This window comes from Denticeps clupeoides, chromosome 4, assembly GCF_900700375.1.
Source record: "Denticeps clupeoides chromosome 4, fDenClu1.1, whole genome shotgun sequence".
Taxonomy (NCBI): Eukaryota; Metazoa; Chordata; class Actinopteri; order Clupeiformes; family Denticipitidae; genus Denticeps; species Denticeps clupeoides.
Window position 1 is genome coordinate 1,417,218 of NC_041710.1, and position 25,901 is coordinate 1,443,118.

The 25,901-nt window shown below is 50.0% G+C and overlaps 6 protein-coding genes across 8 annotated transcripts in view; 4 read left to right on the forward strand and 2 right to left on the reverse strand.

Moving 5' to 3' along the window:
* The first annotated feature begins 378 nt into the window (after positions 1-378).
* tada1 (transcriptional adaptor 1) lies at positions 379-6,612 on the forward strand. Its single transcript, XM_028977851.1, has 8 exons — positions 379-484; positions 3,464-3,555; positions 3,653-3,718; positions 3,800-3,897; positions 3,971-4,189; positions 4,648-4,799; positions 6,013-6,169; positions 6,306-6,612. Exons 1-8 carry the CDS (start codon positions 411-413, stop codon positions 6,456-6,458), a joined length of 1,011 nt encoding a protein of 336 aa, XP_028833684.1. The 5' UTR covers positions 379-410; the 3' UTR covers positions 6,459-6,612.
* A 911-nt stretch (positions 6,613-7,523) lies between these two features.
* fggy (FGGY carbohydrate kinase domain containing) lies at positions 7,524-12,619 on the forward strand. Of its 2 annotated transcripts, XM_028977345.1 has the most exons (17): positions 7,524-7,585; positions 8,864-9,052; positions 9,201-9,312; positions 9,390-9,541; positions 9,618-9,706; positions 9,788-9,903; positions 9,988-10,116; positions 10,190-10,293; positions 10,374-10,481; positions 10,566-10,627; positions 10,726-10,876; positions 10,947-11,021; positions 11,105-11,225; positions 11,301-11,395; positions 11,469-11,530; positions 11,917-12,079; positions 12,305-12,619. In XM_028977345.1, exons 2-16 carry the CDS (start codon positions 8,864-8,866, stop codon positions 12,041-12,043), a joined length of 1,692 nt encoding a protein of 563 aa, XP_028833178.1. In that variant the 5' UTR covers positions 7,524-7,585; the 3' UTR covers positions 12,044-12,079; positions 12,305-12,619. The 2 variants fall into 2 exon arrangements, with proteins under 2 accessions (XP_028833178.1, XP_028833177.1); XM_028977344.1 differs by lacking the exon at positions 12,305-12,619 and having other exon boundaries at positions 11,917-12,199.
* LOC114788617 (peroxiredoxin-6-like) lies at positions 12,196-14,250 on the reverse strand. The gene is made up of 5 exons (XM_028977347.1): positions 13,802-14,250; positions 13,126-13,282; positions 12,909-13,055; positions 12,680-12,826; positions 12,196-12,591 (listed from the first exon to the last, which is right to left on the reverse strand). Exons 1-5 carry the CDS (start codon positions 13,891-13,893, stop codon positions 12,463-12,465), a joined length of 672 nt encoding a protein of 223 aa, XP_028833180.1. The 5' UTR covers positions 13,894-14,250; the 3' UTR covers positions 12,196-12,462.
* Positions 14,086-15,905, forward strand: LOC114788616 (phospholipid phosphatase 6-like). The gene is made up of 2 exons (XM_028977346.1): positions 14,086-14,803; positions 15,338-15,905. The coding sequence occupies exons 1-2, from the start codon at positions 14,410-14,412 to the stop codon at positions 15,748-15,750; spliced, it is 807 nt and encodes a 268-aa protein (XP_028833179.1). The 5' UTR covers positions 14,086-14,409; the 3' UTR covers positions 15,751-15,905.
* A 2,188-nt stretch (positions 15,906-18,093) lies between these two features.
* Positions 18,094-20,252, reverse strand: LOC114787729 (myocilin-like). The gene is made up of 3 exons (XM_028975559.1): positions 19,829-20,252; positions 19,522-19,611; positions 18,094-18,927 (listed from the first exon to the last, which is right to left on the reverse strand). The coding sequence occupies exons 1-3, from the start codon at positions 20,250-20,252 to the stop codon at positions 18,119-18,121; spliced, it is 1,323 nt and encodes a 440-aa protein (XP_028831392.1). The 3' UTR covers positions 18,094-18,118.
* A 4,107-nt stretch (positions 20,253-24,359) lies between these two features.
* dnm3b (dynamin 3b) overlaps positions 24,360-25,901 on the forward strand; it is a 14,323-nt gene continuing 12,781 nt past the window's right edge. For both annotated transcript variants that reach the window (XM_028975503.1, XM_028975504.1), the window contains exons 1-2: positions 24,360-24,610; positions 25,682-25,901. The exon at positions 25,682-25,901 is cut by the window's right edge and continues 18 nt beyond it. In XM_028975503.1, coding sequence (XP_028831336.1) covers positions 25,759-25,901 — 143 coding nt within the window. In that variant the 5' untranslated portion in view covers positions 24,360-24,610; positions 25,682-25,758. The remainder of the gene's footprint in view (positions 24,611-25,681) is intronic.

The following is a 25,901-nucleotide window of genomic DNA, read 5'->3' on the forward strand; positions in this document are numbered from 1 at the left end:
AACATTTACACCTGATCCGAATTTTTTTTTTTTACTAGATCTTTAAAAAATTTAAAAATCAGACATTAATAACAACAAGAAACATTTACACCAGATCCAATTTTTTTATTAGATCTTTAAAAAACAGACATTAATAACAAAAAGGAACATTTACACCAAATCCGAATAATTTATTTACTAGATCTATAAAAAAATAGATAAACAAGAAACATTTACACCAGATCCGATTTTTTTTATTAGATCTTTAAAAAACTATTTAAACAATCAGACATTAATAACAAAAAGAAACATTTACACTAGCTCCGAATAAGTAAATATGACGGTTAACGGCACGGCTGCAGCAGCAGGACAGGCCACTTCCTGTCGGTGACCGTGGAGGCGGAAGTGACGCAGGTGCCTGCAGTAACGCGATGGCGGCTCATGCGAACGAACTGGAACTAGCGAAGAAGAACCTAACTGACGCGGTCGGCGAGAACATTAAACAGTGAGTAGTTTTTATTCGCAGATAAACCCAAGAGATCACTTATAAAGCCCTTATAAACAGCACATCCTGCTTATCGAGCCACAACACAATCCCTTCACGTCAGAGATGACAGAAATGAGGAGCTCATCTGCTCATTCCCCTCCTTCACACTGGAAACGCGCAGCTGGCTGCAGCAGGATACTTCTTCATTTACTTTACTGCTGTTAATGTGCCTGTACAGTCTATTCTCTGGCATACTACCAAATGCTGCTGTTAATTAGTGGAAATTTCAGTTCTAGTACGCTGCTCCAAAAACTAAAGGGAACAACTTAAACAACACAATTTAACTCCAAGTCAGTCACACTTTTGTGTTTCAAACCGTCCACTTTGGAAGCAACACTGTTTAACAATCAATTTCACATGCTGTTGTGCAAATACAATAGACCGCAGGCGAAAATTATAGGCAATTAGCAGGACAAGGTTAAGGGCCTTTGAACGTTTTCAACTCTGTTTTCAAGCTGGATAAACAGAGCGCCATATCCAATTCCAACAACTTTAAGTTCCATGGAGGTCTCTGTCTTGGAATGAGCAACAATTGTCTCTGCCATGTTCCTTAACTTTGCTCTTCCAGGCCTTCCATGCAAATCCGTTCTCTTCTCTTTAGTTTTCTTTTCACCTGGTCAGTAGCAAATGAGCAGAAGGGGTGCCAGTCACAGCTTGTGAAACAATAAAATCAATCTTCTGACTGATATTACAAGTTCAGCACTGTAAAACCTAATAATAAAAACAACTTGCCCGAGCTGAGTGCTTGGATTAGTCTTCTGCACGTGGCTTAATGAAACTGAGGCCATCAACACAGTTTACACCGACCACGTCTAGTCTGGTAATGAGGGAGTGTGAGACAAGCGCTAACATTTGCATATGTAGTTCCGTGGACTTCCAACTTAATCTGTCATAACGGAGTTGAATGTGTTTAGTCCAAAGTTCTCAAATTGTCCTCTGATGCAGGGTCTAAAATCCCTCATCATTGATGGGGGGGACATTAGACAGTAAAATTTCTGAGGGGGACCTTTAAAAAAATGTGCTGCTGAAACTTTCTTAAATGTCTCATATAATATTAAAAAATATCTGTTGCTCTTTATTAGTCCATATGCTACCTGCCATATGCTACGGGCTTTTGGATGCTCTACCAGTAATGTGTGTACTTTACTTTACTTGGCAGACGCTTTTATCCAAAGTGACTTACAAGAGGAAGACACCAGCAATTCTCGTTCGGTTTCTATAGATTTTGAGTTTACAAAACTAAGAGCCCTGATAAGGCTCAACTTGTCAGGAAAAAAGAACAAGCTCAGAAATGTTTAAGTGCTAGACGAAGATTTTTTTTTTTTTTGTGCAGTGTGTGTGTGCATGTGTAAGTGTTAGATTCTTCTGAAATACTTTTCAATACTTTTCTGAAATACTTTTCCAGCAGTTTTCAACTGCTTCCTAAAGGTAAAAAAAAAAAAAAAAAGTGAAGTGATTGTCACATGTGATGCACAGCACACTGTGCACACAGTGAAATTTGTCCTCTGCATTTAACCCATCACCCTGAGTGAGCAGTGGGCAGTCATGACAGGCACCCGGGGAGCAGTGTGTGGGGACGGTGCTTTGCTCAGTGACACCTCAGTGGCACCTTGGCGGATCGGGATTCGAACCGGCAACCTTCTGATTACGGGGCCGCTTCCTTAACCGCTAGGCCACCACTGCCCCTGGTGGTGGTAGTCTCGGCTAGTCGAATGGAGCCGAGCAAGTTGTCCCACCAGCCGAGGACAACAAAGGAGAACAGTGTCGATTGGGATCGGAGACCCCGTGAAGAGGGAATTTTCAGTCTTGTTTCATTTGCCGATCTGAGAGGGCGTGTAGCAGGTGTGTAGCTGGCTAGCATTGTGTAGTAATACTAAGAGTATGGGGTGGTAATGGCTAAGTGGATAAGACCCTCCTCTATGAACCAGACGACCCGGGTTCAAACCCCACTTACTACCATTAAGTGAGCAAGACACTTAACCCTAAGTGTCTCCAGGGGGGGACTGTCCCTGTAACTACTGATTGTAAGTCGCTCTGGATAAGGGGGTCTGGTAAATGCTGTAAATGTAAATGAGTAGAAGGTGTCAGTTAGCTACACCATAGACGACCTAACAGAATATATCTGTTCATATGCAGCAGCTCAACAAGAACTCAGAGCTCAAATCAGTTCTAAATTTGAAAATATATAATAATAATTTAATGAATAACTAAACTACTATATGTATTTATTGAACTGGTAACAAGCAACAACAGCAAAAAAATCTGAACATGTCACAAAACCTAAAAAAATACACAAACCTTTTTAAATTAAATCTTTCACTTGTTATAACTCACACACGGTGTTTTTAAGTAGCTCATGAATGCACATATGTCCCTGGCTGGTTGACTCTGAACCAGCTGCCTTGACACTGATCAACCTGAAAAAGGTCAATGCCAATCCGGCAGAGATTTATTTTTTCGTTTCTTGTCGTTTCTTCTTGCAACGCTGATGCAATGCTTGAAGTAGATATGCTTGCTTTCGAAGCGCATGGTCCATGTGTGTATGGGCCAAACTGCAAACCTAGTCACTTCAAAGCCTGTAGTTCGGATAACTTTTTTTTTTTTTTTTTTTTTACCTCATTCTCCAACTGCACGTCCCCTCCAAGACAAGAGTCTCCAACTGATTTTGACAGTGTGTTCCAGGCTGTAGTGAAGTGGGTGAGATGGACCCTACCGGTTTCTTGGGGGGGGTGGAATGTTTGTGATGTTCCCTTAATATGCATGAGGACCTGAGTAAAGTGAGCAGTGAGTTCTGTATTCGACAGACATTCACAGAAATCTACACTTTCAGACACTATTGTTTTTTTTGTTTTTTTTTTTTGGTGACCATTCCACTTACTAGACAGAACATTCCAGGAAATTCCATTCCTTCATAATGTTCCTGTTTTTACTCTGTAGTTACTGGGCGAACCTGAAGCTCTGGTTCAAACAGAAGATCAGTAAAGAAGAGTTTGATGTGGAGGCACGTCGGCTCCTCACGCAGGACAACGGTGATGATGACTCCTCATTCCTCGGCTTGTTAAGTTTATTTTGTCCTCTTTTACGCCGTGAATGAACATCTGGTGTTCTCCTGGCTTCATGTTTCAGTCCACGTGCACAATGACTTCCTCCTGGCCATCCTGACGCGATGTCAGATATTCTTCTCCACTCCAGGTATGCTGCGTCCACGCCAGGCTTCTGGAGGACTTCGCTAGGAGTTCACGTTCTCCTTTTCTCCTTCTGGTTGTTGCACAGAGGGTGCAGGATCACTGCAGTGGACAGGACCGTCCGTGTCCAAACCTGGGAAGCCCAAAGGGAAGAAGAAGACCTCCTCCGTCCGCCAGAAATTCGATGTAAGCTCCCGTGTACCAGGATCGCCACACACGGCGTAGTCGTCAGCGTAACCGAGGCGCCTGTTCTGTTTAGCACCGGTTCCAGCCCCAGAATCCCCTGAGCGTGGCGCAGCCCTTCAGCCCGCGGGAGGCGGGAACCGGCGTGGAGGAGGAGGAGCTTCGTCTGAGTGCGCACACGCTGCTGCTTCCCACCCGCGGACAGCTGGAGGCCCGGATGATGGTGACCGCGTACGAGTTCGGCCTCGACAACGTCACCGAGGACGCCGTCAGCAGCATGACGTGTGCTGTGGAGGTGCGTGATCACCTAGAACCGTGAAGAAGGGGGGTCGTAGCCGAGTGAAACCGACAACCACAGAGTCCCGGGTTCAAACCCCACTTTACATTTTTACATTTACCAGACGCCCTTATCCAGAGCGACTTACAATCAGTAGTTACAGGGACAGTCCCCCCCTGGAGACACTCAGGGTTAAGTGTCTTTCTCAGGGACACGATGGTAGTAAGTGGGATTTGAACCTGGGTCTTCTGGTTCACAGGCGAGTGTGTTGCCCGCTACGCCACTACCACCCCTCACCCCACACTACCATCATGTCCCTGAGTGTGTCCAGGGGGGGACTGTCCCTGTCACTACTGATTGTAAGGCACTCTGGATACGGGCGCCTGGTAAATGCTATAAATGTTAAGTGGAAATTGTCTTCCGTGTTATGTTGTGACATCTGATATCGGCTCACCGGCTCCTTCCTCTGCCTGCAGGTTCACCTGAAGGACGTGATCACGGCTGTCGTGTCACGGAGGAAGGCGTATCGTCTTCGCGACGGCCACTTCGCCTACGCGTTCGGCAGTGACCTCACACCCCAGCCGTACCTGAAGAACAGCGTGGCGGTGTACCACAGCGTCACTGAATGGTGAGAGCAGTCAGGAAATGCTAGTAGAATAGTGGGGTAACCCACTCTCTTATGAACCAGAAGACCCAGGTTCAAATCCCACTTACCACCATCGTGTCCTTGAGCAAGACACTTAACCCTGAGTGTCTCCAGGGGGGGACTGTCCCTGTAACTACTGACTAAGTCGCTCTGGATAAGGGCGTCTGGTAAATGCTGTAAATGAGGAAATGGTCCCCTGTTGTAGATCCTGATTATCAGAGGTCTTATTGATTCTGTTACGGTTTATAATATGGAATTACTCACTCCCTTTCCTAACAGTTGATTTGGTCTCGCCTCTCTCTCTCTCTCTGACGTTTTAATTTTTCATCTTTTAATTTTTCATCTTCACCGATTATGGCAGAATTAAAACAACAGAATTAAAATGCAAATATCAGACTTGAAATGAACTCTGGACCTTTTATATTCTCCTAATGAGAGAATACCATGGAACATCTGAGCAGCCACTCATCCCATTATCACATATTCCTACACCGTTCAGCTGATTTGGGTTTAAATACCATCTAATTAAAGCGAAAAGTCTGCAGTTAAAGCACATCTTCTTCATTTATTTTCAAATCCATTTGTCAAATCCATGTCCCAATATTTATGGTCCCGACGATATAATTTGTCTGGGTTGCCTAGCCAAATGAACTTGATTCGATTTAAAGTGAAGTGATTGTCACTTGTGATACACAGAAGGACAGCACACGGTGCACACAGTGAAATTTGTCCTCTGTATTTAACCCCTTGGTGAACAGTAGGCAGTCATGACGTGACGAATGTTTAATCATCTGGGAAAAAAAACACCCATTGAAAAAAGATTGGACGCCCCTGGTCTTAACTACCAGTCTAAATAAAACCAGCAATTAGGCAAGATGAGACTTTACTAGTCTCCTGGTTGGCACCGCCCACTTCATATTGAATACTGTTACATAATCAACCATGTTTTAATTGATTTACATACTAAATGTGTTGTGGGATATTTTTGCAGCATTACATCAATATTTCTCACGCAGTACTTTGACGGCTCTCGCACGCTAATCTATGGTTTAACTTTTCTGGCACAGAATCTGGGTCGGGGTCTGGCGTGCTTTTTAGCGATTCATCATTAGAGAAGGAGCAGGTTGTCCCGGGACTGGCCTATGTGTAAATGTCAGCTTGATTGGACACTTCTTCTCCCCCTCGCTCTTCCCAGTCCCCCCCCCAGTGCGTCCCTCCCTGCCGGCCCGCCCCCGCAGGTGTCCCCCGATGAAGCAGAGCAACATGCAGCGCTCCTATTGGCCTGTTCCGGTGACAGTCTGCCAGCTCCACTTCCTCCTATCAACATGTTTGACCTTCTGGAGGCACTTCAGGTCAGATTTTGTATAATCTTAATTTATGCATCGTTCAGGCCTGGTTTAAATTAATAATAATAATCCTTATCTGTAGTTTGAATAATTGTAAGAACATTTGACTGATTAATGACACCATGTCTTCCTGCGGCTCCAGGTTCATCGCAGGGTCATGCCCTCCCACACCATGCATGCCCTGAACATGGAGCGCATCCTCGCTCGCCTGTGGCACCCCAGCCACGAGGAACTGGAGCAGGACCACCTCCACCGCCAGCGTCTGGCCTCCAGGGAGGGCCTGCTGGTCACCTGAGAGCCTCCAGTCTGCTCCGGACACATGAGAACATGTTCATGTCCTGCCCAGCTGAGGGTTTCTGGGTAAAAAACGTGGATCAGCAGTCAGCTGGTTAATGACAAGTGCTCGAGTCATGCTAATTTAATTGTGTAAATATCATCATATACTTGTTTTTCACCGTTAATTTTATTAAATGTTCAAGAAAGCATACACTTCTATTTCTGTTCATTTAAATACATATTTGCTGGTATCAGTTATTATAAATGGGTGGTAGTAGACTTGTGGGTAAGACACTCACCTATGAACACGTGTCCAAGACGCGTAACCCTGAGTGTCTCCAGGGGGCCTGTCCCTGTAACTACTGACTGTAAGGCGCTCTTGGATAATGGAGGCCGTAAATTTGGGGGTTATTACCCCCAAAACTGTCTTGTTTATTATGGGTTGATATGAATGTCAGTACCCCAGGATTCCTGTAATATATCAGTGTAGTTCTGGTGTGATCATAATTAAAAGATTAAATACAATGAAAAGATATACCAGTCAGACCAGAGAAATGATCTACAGACGTGGCGTTATGTACAATGATGAAAATATGGAACATATATGCGCTTGCTGTGCACCATCAGGGCGGCCATGAACGCTTCCTGGTCCACTCGGCGAATGTTGAAGTGTGGTATTGGCAGCTTGAAATGATCGTACACACGCAATTTCCATTCAGACGTTGAATAAGAAAATCTTCTGCACAAGGAGCCGAAACTTGAAGGATCGCGTTCGGCAAGGCGACTGAAGCGCTGCATCATGGGATCTGTAGTCTGTGTGTTTTCCGCGCTTCATATCGCCGGGCCATTGTAATAGAGCTATATTAAATAATCAAGTTTAACGCCCGTGTGTTACATCGTGCATTGATTGATCTGTTCGTTGTCGTGCTAATGAAATAACTAAGCCATAAAATGATTATGGGATTTTTGTAATTATTGATCCTACGGAGGGTAAAACTATGGTACAAATACCATATTTATAGTACGTCTGGCAACACTGACACTCGGTGCTGTTTGTCCGTCGCCGTTTGCCGTTAATCAAAGTCCAGTGGAGTTCAAAGTTCACCTCCCGTCCAGCGCAGCCCGCTGCGGTCCGGACTCGGTTCGGTAAGAATAAAAAATGTGTGTGTGTGTGCGCGTGTGTGTCCCTATTTCACAAGCTCAAATATGGACAGCTAGTGGAACTTTAGAATCGTTTTTAACGGGACAGCGTTGTAGGCGCTTTAGTTCCCGGCAGCGGGGGATTCTGGGAAACCGAGTCTCTAAGCACTCGTTTCGTTTTCTGTACAGACAAATAAATGCGCATATCATAAACGCATATAATTATTACAGGTTGCGGTGTTTCAGATGGGGATCTAGAAAAATTTAAATACCACAATATTAATATTACCCCTAATGTGTTGAGTGGTGTGTGATGAGTGTGGGGTATGTCCGAGTCTAATAGATCCAATAGAAGAGCTTCTGGGGCTCAAACTGCAGAAGAAGTTGATCCAGGTTCTGTAAGGAAGGTGTCAGAACACAGCACAACACACCATGAACTGGACCACAGAGCAATGGTAGAAGGTGTCCTGCTCGGAAGAATCCTGTTTCCTTCTACGTCATGTGGATGAAGAGAAGAAGTCTAGATCTATACACACACACACACACACACACACACACACACACACACACATTTGTCTGCATCTGGAGAAAGAAAGCAGCCAGCAGTGCAATTTTGTCTGGTTAAGAACGTTACGGGTATGATGCAAAATGACTCTGTTAATAACTTTGCCCTCTTATTCGTCAGCACGTGGAACAGAACAGTAGAGACACGCTCTGGCGTCTCTCGGTTTTTTACGAAAGTACCGGGTAAAACCCCCGGATCACCGGCGTGCCCTTCTGATGTGGACTGGAGTGAATGTACAAAAACAAAATTATTTACCATCTAGATTCCGGTATTAATTATTAATCATTAAACCACGATACAGTCTTAAAGATTACAAAATAATGCAGCTGCAGCAAACATCAAGACTGTCATAAGCGCGGTGAATGAGAATGTTCGTGGTAAAAACGGTGCTGTATTAGTGAAGTGAAGTGATTGTCACTTGTGATACACAGCAGCACAGCACACGGTGCACACAGTGAAACGTGTCCTCTGTATTTAACCCATCACCCTTGGTGAGCAGTGGGCACCATGACAGGCGCCCGGGGAGCAGCGTGTGGGGACGGTACCTTCATCAAGGGGACCTCAGTGGCACCTTGGCGGATCGGGATTCGAACCGGCAACCTTCTTATTACGGGGCCGCTTCCTTAACCGCTAGGCCACCACTGCCCCACTGAGGTCTGTGGTATAAGATCTACAGCATCTACAGCACTGCGCTCTTCTTGGTTCCGTCTCTTTTGCAGATGGCGAGCGGCCAGCACTACTTCGTCGGTGTGGACGTGGGTACTGCCAGCGTCCGCGCGGCTCTCGTCACCCACGAAGGACGGGTGAAGAACCTGGTGGAGGAGCCCATTCACATCTGGGAGCCACACGCTGACCAGTATGTCCAGTCATCAGAAGACATTTGGGCCATGTGCTGCAGTGCAGTCAGGGTGAGGATTTTGCGTTATTTACACGGACGTACAGAGATCTTGAATCCATCCTCCACCTGAACATCTGCTGGATGCTGGGCCAGGTGGAGGTGGTGGATTTTGAGCCGCCACTTTAATGTGGTTCCCGACTTTAATGTGGTTCTCGCAGAAGGTGACCATGGGTGTCAAGAAGGACCAGGTAAGAGGCATTGGGTTTGATGCCACCTGCTCCCTGGTGGTTTTGGACCAGAACTTCCAGCCTGTGGCGGTGAATGAGGATGGTGAGTGGTCCCTCTCTGTTGACCACAGCCTCTTTAGGAGCTGGCCGCCCACGTGACGTTCATGTGACATCCTGCAGGCATCTGTGACAGAAACGTGGTGATGTGGATGGACCATCGCGCAGCAGAGCAAGCCGCTCGGATTACGGCCACCGGCCATGCGGCCCTGAAGAGGGTGGGCGGTGTCATGTCCCCAGAAATGCAGCCTCCAAAGCTGCTCTGGCTCAAAGAGGTCAGAGGGCGTGGTTAGTGAAGATGCCACTTGATGGTAGGTATCAGTTTTCCAACTTCTATTCTCCATTGGTCAGAACCTCATGGAGAGTTGCTGGAAGGACGCTGCCCATTTCTTTGACCTTCCGGATTTCCTGTCATGGAAAGCCACTGGATCTCTGAGCAGGTCAGCTGGATGGTTGGGTGAACTTGGACACCACCTTCTCACCTGTGTGTTTCACTGGTTCGTGTCTCTCCTGTTCTCCAGATCCCTCTGCACCTTGGTGTGTAAGTGGACCTATTCTCCTCCTGATGGATGGGACGACACCTTCTGGACCACGATTGGTCTTGCGGACCTTCTGGAAGAGAACTATTTCAAAATCGGTAGAAGGATCTCGTGACCGATGGATCATCTTGTTAAGGTTTATGTTGCTGCTGGTTCCAATATCCGCTTCTATCTTCCTGCAGGGTCCATAGCCAGCTGCCCAGGGGTCCCTGTGGGTGCGGGCCTCACCCAGGAAGCTGCTGCAGACTTGGGTCTGAACCCTGGCGTTGCTGTGGGCACCTCGCTCATAGACGCTCATGCAGGAGGGCTGGGTTCGTGTCGATGTCACGTTCGCGTCTGTATGGCCCCAGAACAAGAAGTGCATTGAACCCAGATCCCTCCCAGGTGTGATCGGTGCTGACGTAGCCGGGTTCCGCCTACCGCGCGAAGGACAGCCAATCGCGTCCCGCATGGCCCTGATCTGTGGAACGTCGTCTTGCCACATGGCGGTGGGTGCTGGTGGGGAGAAGCAGTGTATGTGTGTGTGTGTGTGTGTGTGTGTGAGGCAACCTCTTGTTTGTGGTGGTAGATCAGCCGGCAGGCGCTCTTCGTGCCCGGGGTGTGGGGGCCGTACCAGTCCGCCATGGTGCCAGGCTTCTGGTTGAACGAGGGAGGGCAGAGTGCCACCGGCAAGCTGGTGAGGGCAACAACGCGGTGCTTCGCTCGTTTCGTATTTCTGGACGTTTTAAGACAGCGCGTTGTGTTTTTATTTTGTCCCCAGATTGATCACATTGTCAAGAGTCATCCAGCTCACACGGCTGTTCAGGAGCGGGCGGAGAAAAGGTGAAGGCCACGCCACCCCCTGCTGGTCATGACCTGAGCTCGCCGCTGCAGAGCTCCACCCACGTTGGTTTGATGTTCACGGGACCTCTCTTTCACAGTGGGGAGGGTCTCTACTCCTTCCTGAACCACCACCTGGAGACCATGGCCACTGACCCCACCCTGCCTGACCTCTTAACCTCCAACCTACACGTGTGGCCTGATTTCCATGGCAACCGATCTCCACTCGCAGACCCCGCGCTGAAGGGCATGGTAAGAGCAGATGAGCCGACTCCCGGGTTTCTACACGAGCGGGACGGGGAGCTGATCTTCTCGCTTGCAGGTGGTGGGTCTCTCGCTGGGCCAGACGGCGGACGACCTGGCGCTGCTGTACCTGGCCACGCTGCAGGCCCTGGCAGTAAGATAACAAGCGCGCAGAGCCGACACCTCCATGTCAGATGGTCCACGGTGAGAATCAGTCAGAATGTCCTCTCCATCCAGCTGGGAACCAGGCACATCCTGCAGGCCATGAGGGAGGCCGGCCATGACATCACCACCCTCTTCCTGTGTGGGGGTCTCAGCAAGAACCGCCTCTTTGTCTGGACCCACGCCAACGCCACGGGTGGGCGGGACGCGAGACACAACCTCCTGCTGCTCTTAATGGCCGCAGACGGTCTGATGAAGGCTGTTCCCTCAGGTCTGCCGGTGGTGCTGCCAGCGGAGAGGGAGGCTGTTTTGGTGGGGGCCGCCATGTTGGGGGCGTGTGCCTCGGGGCACTACGGCTCGATTCAGGTGTGTGTGCTCGTCCCGACCGGGTCCAGTGAGGGTGGGCGGCCGCTGCTTTAACGTTCTGAGACCTTTGCAGGAGGCGATGGAGAAGATGGGACGAGCGGGAACGGTGGTGGAGCCTCGGCGGGAGCTGGCGAGGTGAGGAGATCCCGTCATCTTGACATCTGCAGCGCGCGTTCCGCTGGTAGCCAGTAGCGGAACAGGAACCTACACTTCCTCCTCTCCCATCAGCCAACAGTCCGAAATGTTCTGCAACCGCGAGAACTTCCTCAGCAACGCTTGAGCTCTGCTGTAGAAACTATTCTGATTTCTTTTGCAGCCCAACGTACTTGTTCTATGCTTTAGTTTCAAAGTGCAGATATGTCAGTTCTAGGTGTTCTAGAATGTTTGAGTGGTAGAATAAATCATGAGGCTTCTGACTGAGTAATGACCCCAGTTCCAGTTGGTTCCGCAATTCATGCTACACTAGATCGGTTCCTCTGTGGTGAAACTGGTTCATAGTTCTGCTCTGGTTCTCGTCCCAGGTTCTACGGGCAGAAATTCCGCGTGTTCTTGCGGCTGTGTGACCACCAGAGGGAGTATGTGAGACTCATGCAGGAGGAGAACCCGCCAGCCTCACCGCAGAACCCAACGCTGTCTGGAACGCTGTAGACCTCGTGTGCGTCTTCACGTCAGCAACAGAAATAAGTGATTAATTTTTTTCTCGTTTCTCAAAATAGACCACCAAGCACATTAATGAGATGTTGGGGCCACCAAACTACACCTCAACACGCAAACACACAAAATAAACCCCGCCCACTTCACACAGCACTGACCTCTCTGTGTCTTTATTGGCAAATGGAAAGTTTGGACATTTCCTTCCTTAAACCTGCGCTTCCCTCCCTGCATTCCCCACCAATGACGGACCTCCAGAAGGTGAGCATGAGAACATCTGCAGCTCTCCTCCTGAGGCAATTTAAAATGAACTACATCACCAACGTTTAGATCGTATTCAGCTTCCCGGGTTCACGAATCCATCATGGTCCATCAAAAGTAGCCGGTGGTCCACTGGCCTACATGCTGCGGGTTCCTCACGGCTGGGCGGTGTAGCGGAGATACCTCCGCCCTGATGGCAGCTCCTTCGTGTAGACCCCGGCTGGGAACAGCGCGGCTGCGTCCTCCTCGGAAATGCTGGGTGGGACCATGACCCGGTCTCCAGGCTTTTCGTCCAGGGGAAAAGCGGGCAGAGCGTTACCTCACAGCTCAGGTTCATAAAACACCTAAAGGAAACTCGGAAGCCAAACGTACCTTCCAGTCCACAGGCGTGGCCACTCGGTTCCTCGCCGTCAGCTGCAGAGAGTCCACGACCCTCAGGATCTCGTCGAAGTTTCGTCCAGTGGTAGCCGGGTACAGGATCGACAGCTTGAGGCGCTTATCGGGGCCGATGATGAACACCTGAAAGACACGGGGGCGGGGCCAAGGTATTGTGAGACGCTCCCATGGGGTCTCTCGGCCAATCAGAGCGCAGGTCACTCACGCAGCGGGCGGTCAGCGGCATGCCGTCCTTGTCCTTCTCGTCGGGGTCCAGCATGCCCATCTGCAGCGCCAGCTCGCGCTTGGGGTCCGCGATGATGGGGAACGGCAGCGAGCAGCCGGGCTCCTCGTTGTTGTAGGAGATGATGTCCTGCAAGACCAGAGAAGCAGTTACGTGTGGACCACCTACTCCCCCGGGGCAACTGTGTGTGACGTGGAACCTCGGTCCAGCCGCGGTGGTCCTCCACGCTGTCGATGGACAGCGCGATCATCTTCACGTCGCGCTGGTGGAACTCCGGGCTGAGCTGGGCGGCCCGGCCCAGCTCGGTGGTGCAGACGGGGGTGAAGTCCCGCGGGTGTGAGAACAGGACTCCCCAGCTGCGGAGAAGGTGAGACGGGCGTCACTTCACGGGTCCCGTCCTGCGCGGACCAGCACCAACCCGAGAGAAATGTGACAGGTCAGCAGGACGTGGGCCGGGCCCCCCGTGACCTACTTCACCTCCAGAGCAAACGCGCCTCTGGCGGCCGCGCCCGTCACGTCCTCTCGCTTTGAACAGGGTTCGAATCGATAACCGCGATGTTCCGCTCAAACGAGATTCCGGTTCTTAACAGCAGCATTCAGCAGGACAAATCGCCTGAGACCTTCTAGATCTTTTCTGAAGTGGTGCCGAGATACCAGGAGACTGGAGATGATTGTAATGACAGAAATTATTGAAACACCACGAGGAGAGAACATAGAACCATGAAGTGCACCGGGTTCTGGACTGGAACCCGAATCCCTGACAGAATGAAGAAGTTCTACACGAGCTTTCGGTTTTTACACCCTGCACTCATCTCACTGCTTCCTGCTTCTTCTTCTCCTTCTCCTCCTCCGTTTTTTTTTTTTTTAACTCCTACCAGTCTCCCAGGAAGTCGTGGAAGTTGATGGTGCCGGCGGTGGTCTCGGCCTCGAAGTTGGGGAAGATGTCCCCCAGCAGGACCCCGGGCATCGTGGCTGGCGTCCGCGGCGGACTGAGACGCGCGGCGGCGCGCAGGGGACGCGCCAACCAGCGTGTGGGCGGGGCCCGCGGGGCATATATGGGCGCGTGGGTGGAGCCTGTGGTCCATATATGGACGCGTGGGCGCGGTCAGGCCGATTTTTGTCTGTAATTGTGCTTTTATCCATTAAAATTGGAGTCGAGCGCGTCTCCCCAATCATCATCATCATCATCATCATCATCATCCTCATCCTCCTTTGCGATCCTTGTGACCTGTGCCGGTGGACGTTACGCGTCGTGAGGAACGCGTTGTGTGCGTCGGGTTCGGGGTCATGACCCGGGCTGGGCAGACGCGGAGCGGATCTCCAGAAAGTCGCCGTGAGTGAAGGTGGAGTTGTTAATTCTATAACCCGCGGCGGACATGTGACCGCAGCTGCGCGCTGTCCTCAGCTCTGGACACCCACAGCGGGTCAGACCGGGCTGGATGAAGCTGGACCAGCTGGACCTTCTCACGTCCTCCGGAGGAAAATGCCGTCGCCCAAGATGAAGCGCAGCGCGTCCGGACCCGGCGCCGCCGTCGCCAACGGCCGCTTCGAGCCGGGCTCCGCGTTCCGGTTCCGGAGCCCGGAGGTCGCGTCCCGCCGCCGCTCGTCGGTCGCGGCCGCCCAGCCGGAGGACGCGGCCCGCCTGGACCAGAGCTTCGCGTCCATCGCGCTCCGTGCGCTCCTCGCCATCGACCTGTGGCTCTCCAAGCGCCTGGCCGTGTGCGCCTGCGACGACTCGGTGCTGGGCAGCGTGCGGCCGCTGGTGCGGCTGGTGGAGGTGAGCGGCCTGGCGGCCCCGTGGCTGCTGGCCGCGGCGTACTGCGTGGTGACCAGCGGCACGGCGGCCGAGCAGGAGATCTTCATCAACCTTCTCGTGGGTACGGAGCGCGCACGGAATCGTCTCAAAAACGCGTGGTTTTGTCCAGCAGGAGCGCACCCAAGGCTCCTCGGCGTGGGGCCAAACTCCATTTTTATCCGCGGCCCCGGCAGCTGCCGAGGACAGGCCAGTGGAAACAATGTCCACACCCGAGACCTTCTAGCAAGAGCTGAGGCCCAAGGTTGGGTTCAGGGTTGCTGGTTCTTCCATGGCCAGTGGTGGCCTAGCGGTTAAGGAAGTGGCCCCGTGATCAGAAGGTTGCCGGTTCGAAGCCACTGAGGTCCCCTTGATGAATGTCCTGTCCCCACACACTGCTCCCCCGACCCCTGTCATGGCTGCCCAATGCTCACTCAGGGTGATGGGTTAAATGCAGAGGACAAATTTCACCTTATGCATCGTGTGTTGTGCTGCTGTGTATCACAAGTGACAATCACTTCACTTTAATGTGTTATTTTCAGGCGAGACGTTGTGGTTATGGTGCCACGGTGAGAAAATAAAACGTGTCTAACCCTCATTTCCTCTGTCTGTCTCTCAGCGCTGGTGCTGGACCTGCTGTGTGTGGCCGCGGTGAGGAGGCTGGTGCGGCGGCGCCCGCCGGCCCACGCCCGCTCGGACTCGTTCTTCTCCTTCCCCGTGAGCCGCTACTGCTTCCCGTCGGGCCACGCGGCGCGGGCCGCCATGTGCGGCCGCTTCCTGCTCACCCACCTGGCGTTTCCGGGCGCCCTGCGCGCCCTGGTGCTGGGCTGGGCCACGCTGGCCACGCTGTCGCCCCTGCTGCTGGGCCGCCATAACGTGACTGACATGGCGTTCGGCGTGGGGATGGGCTACTGTCAGTCCGAAGTGGTGGAGCAGATCTGGGTGTCCCGCGAATGGCTGAAGGACGTCCTCATGTCCTCTCTGGGCCTAAATGGGAACACTGCGTGGACTGGACTGTCCTGGGTGCTTTAATGGAGCGTTTTTGCGTCTCTGCATGTTTCCTTTTGCATTGCGTCTGGTTTTAAGCAGCATATCATTGTATATGCACACAGAGGACATGTTTGTTGCTGTAGGACATTTGTGTGTTTTTCCCTGTAACCTTCTGATTCAATAAAGCAGTGAGTCGATGGACGTCTCTCAGTGTGGTTGGTGTTGGTGCGGCCGCGTCCCGTCATGGAAACCCTGTTAATCCCGAGCTCAGCACCCCTGATTAACACAGATCTCCGCACTGGACCTCCGGCTTGGCCACGCCCACCGCTCGGTGACTTCTCATTTCTGCACGCGAACACGTTCTGGTGCCTGTGGCTTCCTGTGTCGCTCTGGTGCACGAACGCGCCTGAAACCGCTGGGCGGGATGTTTACTGCGGTGCCGTGTCAGCGGTGACGTGCAGCTGCTGCTGAACTTCAGCCCTGACCTCGTTATTCCAGTCATCTCGCGCTCTCTCTCTCGTTTTTATCCCATGAAATCCCTGTGTCCCCATTTGTCTGTGATGCTGCAGTATTATTAGCTGGAAGGTGGGCCAGGAGCCCAGTTACCTACACAATGCGCAGCAATCGCAGCGAGGGTGAGACAACTGGCACGAGTTCAGACATGTCCTACCTGTCAGAGGAACATCGATAAGATATGAGGTGAGTACGGGTCCTGCTGGTCGCCACTGACTTGGACTTGTTGGGAAAAGACTCCAGGGTCAAAATCATAAACTCTCAGAGGAAGAAAGCAAGACATTACCAAGAAAGTCACAAGATAAAGTATGAAGTTAAGTGATTGTCATTGTGATACACAGCAGCACAGCACACAGTGAAATGTGTCCTCTGTATTTAACCAGCACCCTGAGTGAGCAGTGGGCACCATGACAGGCGCCCGGGGAGCAGTGTGTGGGGACGGTGCTTTGCTCAGTGTCATATGGCATATATTCTGTCATATGTCATATATTCTAAAAGTAGAAATAATGGTACTAGATGTGTTGCTATGTGCTTCTTGGTTAAAAAAAAAAGAAGTCACTTGGTCGTGATCACGTCCTGTTTCATGTCGAGTCAGCACAGCTACACTCTTGTGTGGACGTGTAGGAAAATAACACAAATCGTGCATAGCACTTTAATTTATACATTTTTGTTAATGTTTAAGAATGTTGTGTTAGAAAAAGGTCTGATATTTTACACCTAATCTAGTGTAGTTTTAAAATCTATTAAAATATGTCCAGTCCAGGAAGTTGGAGTCCCAGCACTGAATGATTCGGTGAACAAATCGTTTGTGTGAGCTGATTCTAGTGATTCAGTACATCTAGAAGAACTGCCGTGCCCATTATTAATATAAAGATCAATATGTTAAAATGCAACTGAGAACTTTCACAACCTTTCACAATTCTTAACTTATATATAGATGATAAAATTAACAATAAAACAACGGTCATCTGCTGCAGTTTTTACATGCAAGTTTAGTTTAACTTAACTGGCATATCTCTGTATGAATTCAGGCAAATTATTTAACTGAAAGGGTGTTGTTATGGGGTGAGACATGAGGCATAGAAGCATGAAATTGCAAACAAGTGACATGTTCATTAAACCAAGTTTAAAACATAATCGGCAGAGTCTAGCCTCCGTTTCATCTCCTCAGCATCCATTTTCGCATCTTTCTCGCCATAAATATCTAGAATTGCAAATCAAATTAATCAAATTTAATAAAAAAAGCAGCCAATCCTACAGAAGGATAGGTACTATAGACCAGAAGTTTGTGTTTGCTGACCGATCATTTATCACACGAGTTCGACCCCACACGATCCAACCAAAATGATGGAAATTGAGCCCGAACTTGAGCTTGGGCCAAGATTTCCAGCTCAACATGTGAGGGAGGCAGGACGGAGTGTGTGTATGTGTGTGTGTGTGTGTGTGTGTGTGTGTCAGAACCAGGCAGTTCTGTGATCTGGAGCCCCCTGGCATCACAGGTGTGAAGCTTTTTTAAAGTATTGCTTTAGGTTCAATTAATTTGAGTGTGAGCTTGTGAGCACTCAGTTTGATATGGTAGCAGTCTGTACCACTACAATATACATTCTTTTTTTAATTTGTTTTTATTTTTATGTTATTGTTTTTGTTTTATTATTCAGAATTGGACCAAACTGATTCTCAATTTGCGCTTTTTGTGTTTAAAACATTGAATGTGTTAAAATGAGCAGAAGCAGGTGAACTGGGTAAATTATCATTTGCGGGTTATTTAATTGTAAATAAAGGTGTTCTAACATTTTGTACACAATATTTCAGAATAACCTCAACATATTTAGCAAAAAATCTACGGTATATTCATGAAGGGATGACGGTGGAGTTATTTACAGAAGATCATAAACCCTCAGGGATGGGTCACCGCAGCGCCGCTCTGGCTGGCCTTGACGTCGTAGGTGACCATGTGGAAGTTGTCCCAGGCGTACAGCTTGCCGTTGGCGGGGTTGTAGTCCACCATGCTGTTGTAGAGGTAGCGGTTGTGGAAGGGGACGGCGATGGCCTGGCTCTGGCCGGTGTCCGTGTTGTAGACGTAGTTGATGGTGGTGTTCGGGAGGCTGTAGCTGGCCACCGTGTAGAGCCGGCCGCAGATCATGAAGGCGTTGGCCACCATGTTCTTCCGGATGTTGGTCTCCCAGGTCCTCGTCACCTCCAGGGACGCCGGGTCCAGCCGCGAGAGGACGATGGCCCCCTTGGCCTTGCTGGTGCTGTAGATGACCCAGAGGCCCCTCTCGTCGACCGCCAGGTCGATGTCGGTGAAGCCGCCCCAGGAGTACGGCTGCTGGCCGTGGAAGGCGGCGTGGGGCAGGTCCCGGCGGGCGGCGATGCGCTCCGAGGCCAGGTCGTAGCGGAGCAGGGTGCGGCTGCGCTGGCGCTGGTAGTAGAGCGAGCCGCGGAACACCGTGGCCCCGGTGCTCTCCGCGGACTCCGGCAGGACCAGCACCTTCCAGGGGAAGCCGCGCCTGAGCTCATCCATGCCTTCGTAAGCAAAGAGCTGCCGCACATCTTTAGCCACGGCGTCGATGCGCCACACCGTCTCGGGGCCGTAGGGAAGTCCGGCGCTCTCCGGATCCTGGAACCAGACGCCGTACTTCCCTGCCATGGTGTCTGCCTTGCCGTGAGTCACTGGCTGCTCCACAGACAGCAGCTCCCCACAGCCTTCAGGGGAACGAAAGTGGGGTTTGGTGAAGGGGTGCAGTGTTTGGGTCTCTACAACAAAGACCTCACAGTTGGCCACACACACACAGACAAACACACACACACATCAAATACACCATGGTAGTTACCAATTGTACATGTGTAGATACCGATTGTATATTCTGCAGATAAATTCATATACATATTTGTTTTTTGCTGCTTTTACCTTGCAATTTTACAAATGCAATTTCCCACTTGTGGGACTAATAAAGGTTGATCTAATCTTATCTTCACTTATCTTATTTACATTTACAGCATTTAGCAGACGCCCTTATCCAGAGCGACTTACAGTCAGTAGTTACAGGGACAGTCCCCCCCCTGGAGACACTCAGGATTCAGAGTCCTGCTCAGGGACACGATGGTAGTAAGTGGGATTTGAACCTGGGTCTTCTGGTTCATAGGCAAGTGTGTTACCCACTAGGCTACTAGCACCCCTTATCTTATCTTAGGGTTAGATAAAATAAGGGGTGGGTCTGTGTGTTCTGAGTGTGAGGGAACGTAACCGTAATCTAAGCATTTATTTGCAGAAGTTAAGTTGTCTGGTGCTTGGGGTACCTGACATGCCCGGGACGCCCTCCTGGAACCGACGTGGAGCCGGGACCTCGGAGACCTCGGCCTTCATCTCCTGGAACACAGACGCAGGATCTGCAGGGAGGAATGAAGGTAAAATCCTGCCGCGGTGGTGGCGTAGCCGTGCTGAAGTTACATTCCAGATGTGTTGACACACGATAGGCACACACGCCCTGAACATTAAGTGTGTGTGTGTGTGTGTGTGTGTTCGAAATTGTAAATTATTCGCAGCTGAAGAAGATTTACAGATTTGTTCTTTTCTTCAGTAAAGATTCATTGGAGCGCAGCTCACCGCTGGATGTGGGTTTTGGCCGGGGCTGCACCTGCTGGGGGGGCTGTGCCTGGGTGCAGCGTTCCCTCAGCAGGGTCAGCTCCTCCACCTGCCTCTGCAGCTCCACCGCTCGCTGGTCCAGCAGATCCCGCTCTTGACGTAGCTGTGCCAGCTCCTGGTCTGCCGCCGCCGCCGCCGGTGGAGGAAGTTCTGTCCCCAGCATCTGACCGACCAGAGCCTCCAGCAGGCTGAGACGTTCCCTGATGGACTCCGTCTCCACGCTCCCGTCTGCACGGGGACAGCTGGCCTCGGCGGGGCTCTCCACCGTGAAGATGTACTGGCAGCGGCCGCCGCGCTCGCTACCCCTGCGGAGAGACGCTCGCTGCTGTCCCTCAGCACCCGCGGCCAGGCCGAGCAGAGCCAGGAGCAGCGTCTGGGTCCACATCACTGCGGCTTCACGTTCTTGGGGACTGTGAGCCACATTTATACCGCCTGCGAAGGAGGGAGCAGGAGGGAGAACTTCCTGCAGACCTACAGATCTACAGGTGACCTGTAATCTCGTCGTGTTTGCGTCTGCAGGTCTTCCCCTCCGGCATCTAGCCAGCCCCACCTCCTCACCCTAAAAATCCAGTCGTAATACGTTTCCTGTCTACCCTTCAACCATGATTATTTATCTTTAGTGACACCAGGACATGAGTCCGGAACCAGGCAGAACCTTTACATGCACAGAACATGAATATGAATATATCATCTCAACAATCTGTAATCGTTGTATATCTTGGTGTAAATAAGATTTGATTATATTGTGTGATGTCGTTGTTTTTATGTGGTTGTGATTGTGATCCCATATGTGGACACCTCAGTGTGTGTGTGTGTGTGAGCGTGTGTGTGAGGACAGTTAATGACGGGGCTGTCCCACCGTGTCTCGGCTCCACTCCTGATTCCCGAGACGACGTTTCCAGACGCAGGACGGACTCCTCTTTCACTCTCCATGACAACACTGCTAACAACCTGCTGCTTTTGTTCCCGTGTTTTATGGGATTTTGTTCCCGGCTCAGTCTGTCTCCGTAAAACAGACATCAGGTTCCGTCTGGGAATATTACCGCACTAATATAGTATTTTATTCTTTTAACTGGTAAAAACAGTCCTCTCGAGTTTCACATGGATTTCCATGCTGCCGCTGTGGTGGCTGCTGTAGAGGGAGCGTCAGATTTCCCCTCATCATTAATCATGCACAATCGTATCGTATTCTTTGGTTGGCTACCAGTGATCATTTATGATCATTGGTTCCTTTAAAAACCCACAGGGAGCTTCTTTTATGTCTGCCGCATGCTCTTCGCGGCACGTAGTAGACTAGGGGCAGCGGTGGCCTAGCAGTTAAGGAAGCGGCCCCGTAATCAGAAGGTTGATGGTTCGAATCCCGATCCACCAAGGTGCCACTGAGGTGCCACTGAGAAACATACACATGCAAACACATTTAACAAACAAATACAAAATGTATAAATACATTATAATTTTTCTTAGTCTAGCACCCAACACTCTCCGAGCATGCTCTTCAATGACAAGTCTAAGCCTTATCAGGAAAAGCACCGTCCCCACACACTGCTCCCCGGGCGCCTGTCATGGCTGCCCACTGCTCACTCAGGGTGATGGTTAAATGCAGAGGACAAATTTCACTGTGTGCACCGTGTGCTGTGCTGCTGTGTATCAAATGTGACAATCACTTCACTTTACTTTAGATCTTCTTTAACCAGAAGTACGTGGGTATATCATATATGTCAAATTACAACTCCTTGTGCCGTCATTGTTCCCTCCATCAGGATCGGGTCTGGTACAGAGAGCGTCCGGCTGGACTGATGATGAGAAGGGTTATCAGCCTGAGCCTCCACGTGCTCTGAGGATCCTCCTTCCTTCGACGGATCAGCAGCTCTGGTCCCCGGATGCCCTTCCTGCAGCGGTCCTCCCCATTTACCCAGACTGTCACGTGCGTCCCCAGTGGCTGGGCTTCATGTGCTCTGAGAATAACACCATAAAATAAAAGAAGATAAGATTACATGAGGGGGTAATGACCCTCTTTCAGATGAAGTGAAATACGACCTGAAGAGGAGACAGAAGGATGAAAGGATGAAATAATCTCATTGGAATGAAGTGACGAGACTCTGGTCTGGAGTTGATGATTCCTTTACTGACTCAGTCCACAACTCACCATGCACCAGTGCACACGTGAGAAAGTCCTAATAATAGGAATTTTACCCCGTGATGCAAAATTACAGAAGAGGAGAGGAGAGGAGGGGTTTTCAAAAAGTTTATCAGCAGAGAGGAACAAGGAGGTAGAAGGTGTTTACATTTACATTTACGACATTTACCAGACGCCCTTATCCAGAGCGACAATCAGTAGTTACAGGGACAGTCCCCTCCTGGAGACACTCAGGGTTAAGTGTCTTGCTCAGGGACACAGTGGTAGTAAGTGGGATTTGAACCTGGGTCTTCTGGTTTATAGGCGAGTGTGTTACCCGCTAGGCTACTACCAGGTGTTGGGACTGGGGGGGTTTATGACGACCTGTGTTTGCCACATGATTACAGGTTGTCTGGTCCACGCAGAGAGGTGTAATCACCCCAAGACGCGTCTTCAGCTGCTGTCGCCCCACAACGTAGTACGCAGAGGTCACAATGAGACGTAGCTGAAAATACACAGAACAATGCAGAGAACACTCATGCAGCTCATCACAGATTATTTAAAAAAAATATATATATATATATATATATTTAATGTGCTATTTGTCTTTAACCAGAAGAATGGATGAAATGCTGCCAACCATTGTTGTAAAATAAAATCGATTCTCAGATAGTAATCGCTATACTACTAAAGCTTGCTAAACAATGTGAAAAGCAAGAGCACTGTCTGAAACTTATTTTATAAGTTGCCCTTATCAAAGCGAGCAGCTCAACATATGTAGCACAGCATGTGAAACCTACAGGAGACTGTTATTGGAGCATGCTCAGAAGAAAGCTGAATGTTTCCTCTGGTGGTGTATGTAGGTCTTCCTGCTCAGTTCTGCTTGCTAAAGAAATGCTCAGAAAACGTTAATGGGTGCAAAACCAAATGTCTGTTCCGAGAACTCTTGATGACATGATTTTTTGCCTTTTTTCTTTTCAGTTGAAAGAAATGTATTTGTCCCCGGAGTGGCAATTTAAAAGTACAGAGCCCCCTAAGGGTCATGTAGTAGAGAGAAAGTGGTGGATTTTTTTTTACATCTAGTCAAAATTAGGTTAAAAAAAAAAAAAAAATGTGGCAGGAAAAAAAACGGCATGGTGGTAGAAAAAAAATCAGAGATGTGGTAAAGAAAATTAGGTGACGTGATAGAAAAAGAAAATCAGAGAGGTGGTAAAAAAATTTGGTGACATGGTACACATGTAGATGGTATTTGTGGAGTTGTGTGGATGGAGATTTTGAAGGTTGTGTTGGTGTTTTTGTTGTAGATGGTATTTGTGGAGTTGTGTGGATGGAGATTTTGAGGGTTGTGTTGGTGTTTTGGTTGTAGATGGTATTTGTGGAGTTGTGTGGATGGAGGTTGAGGAGGTTGTGTTGGTGGCAGCAGCACACGTGACTGCTAGAAACATCTGTTTTTGTGTTATGGTAGATTCCACACAGTTGTAGTGTAAGCCTGGTCTCATAAACTATGATGTGTTCTGCAGTGAAGATGGTGGAAAAGAAATCCAGCTTCATCATCAGTGCAGATCTGTCATCTGCTTTCTTCTTTCATTCCCTCCCTTTTGAAAGTCAGTAAAGTTCTAACTGGAGGTGAGGATCAGGTTATCAGTACGTTCTCCATGATGCTGCAAGTATAGCCAGGATATGTATGTAACTGATGAAGAAGAAGCAAAAGCAGAATTTCAACATCACTGCCTTCTCAAAAAAAAAACTATTTCGTGGCTTCCATTGTTCTCACACACAGGTTCCATCTTCCATCCATCCATACCGAACCACCCAAGGAAGTATCCTGAGATTTTATTCCCACCTCAGCCCCCCTCAGATCCATCCAGGTCTGATCACACACAAAAGACACAGAGCAATGAAAACCAGGCCAAACTTCATTAAAAACAGCTTTTATCCAGCAGCCATCCAGACTCTGAAGTCAACCTCACCTCACCATGTACAGTAATACGCATCTTCACACAACGTGCAATTTGTATATATTATGTTTACTACTATTTTATGTGTTAGTTATATGTACGTCTTAGTTTTAAAAATATTTGTAGGATTATCTTATTGGTGGATACGATGTAAAAATACAGTGCAATTTGTATGTATTATGTTTACTACTGTTTTATGCGTTAGTTATATGTACGTCTTAGTTTTAAAAAGATTTGTAGGATTATCTTATCTTAATTAAACTACTGGCCGCAGATCTGTAGAAGCGGCGTTTTATTGCACTGAGGGATTCTGACGATGATGATTTATGGGATCAGCTGATGGCCGCATCACGTGACGCCCGGAGGGGGCGGGACTTCATGACAGCGCGTCTCCCATTGGCCGCGGCGGCCGTCCGTCCGCGCCGCCGCGCGTCGTCGCGTTAATCTGTCATTGGCGGATCCGGCTCTCGGTTCTGGGTCCTGGGTTCTGTCGCCCGAGCCGAGGAACGCGGGGTTCTAGTGACGGGCCTTTCGTGCAGGCTGCCGCGGGGATGATCCAGAGCGTCCCGCGGAAATAACGGACGGCTGCCCGCTCGGTTGCTCCGTCCCCGCCGCCGCAGAGGAGAAGCGCACCGGGTCGGCCGGACCGGGACCGGGACCGGGACCGCGGTAAGACGCGTTTATTTCGGAGCGACTCCGGTTTGATGTGGCGCGGCGGCCCGCGTTCACGTTGCGCAGTTGGTAAAATGAGCTTGTGGCCCCGGCGCGATGAGGAAACATGGAGGAGCAGCAGGTCCCTCAATGTCCTTGAAAACGGTGGTGCATCTGCGCAACCTCCTCTCTTCTCCTCTCCTCTCCTCTCCTCTCCTCTCCTCTATCCTCTTCTCTTCTCCTCTCCTCTCTTCTTTTCTATCCTCTTCTCCTCTGCTCTCTTCTTCTCTCTTCTATCCTCTTCTCCTCTCTTCTCCTCTCTTCTTATCTCATCTCTTCTCCTCTCCTCACTTCTCCTCTCTTCTCCTCTTCTCTTTTCTTCTCTTCTCCTCTCTTCTCCTCTTCTATTTTCTTCTCCTCTCCTCTCCTCTCCTCTCCTCTCCTCTCCTCTCCTCTTCTATTTTCTTCTCCTCTCCTCTCCTCTCCTCTCCACTCCTCTCCTCTCCTCTCCTCCTCTCTCCTCTCCTCTCCTATCCTCTCCTCTCTTCTCCTCTTCTATTTTCTTCTCCTCTCCTCTCCTCTCCTCTCCTCTCCTCTCCTCTCCTCTCTCTCCTCTCCTCTCCTCTTCTATTTTCTTCTCCTCTCCTCTCCTCTCCTCCTCTCTCCTCTCCACTTCTCTCCTCTCCTCTCCTCTCCTCTCCTCTCTTCTCCTCTTCTATTTTCTTCTCCTCTCCTCTCCTCTCTTCTTCTCTCCTCTCCTCTCCACTTCTCTCCCCTCCTCTCCTCTCCTCTCCTCTCCTCTCTCCTCCTCTCTCCTCTCCTCTCCTATCCTCTCCTCTCTTCTCCTCTTCTATTTTCTTCTCCTCTCCTCCTCTCTCCTCTCCTCTCCTATCCTCTCCTCTCTTCTCCTCTTCTATTTTCTTCTCCTCTCCTCTCCTCTCCCTCTTCTATTTTCTTCTCCTCTCCTCTCCTCTCCTCCTCTCTCCTCTCCTCTCCTATCCTCTCCTCTCTTCTCCTCTTCTATTTTCTTCTCCTCTCCTCTCCTCTCCTCTCCTCTCCCCTCCTCTCCTCCTCTCTCCTCGTCTCCAGGCTGGATGCCCGCACCTCCGCAGCCTCGGTAGCCGTGTTCTTCTCTCTGGGCTCGGTGGACCGTGGACGTTGGTGAGATGGGGAACCAGGGGATGGAGGACCTGATTCCGCTGGTGAACCAGCTGCAGGACGCCTTCAGCAGCATCGGCCAGTCGTGCAACCTCGACCTGCCGCAGATCGCCGTGGTGGGCGGCCAGAGCGCCGGGAAGAGCTCGGTGCT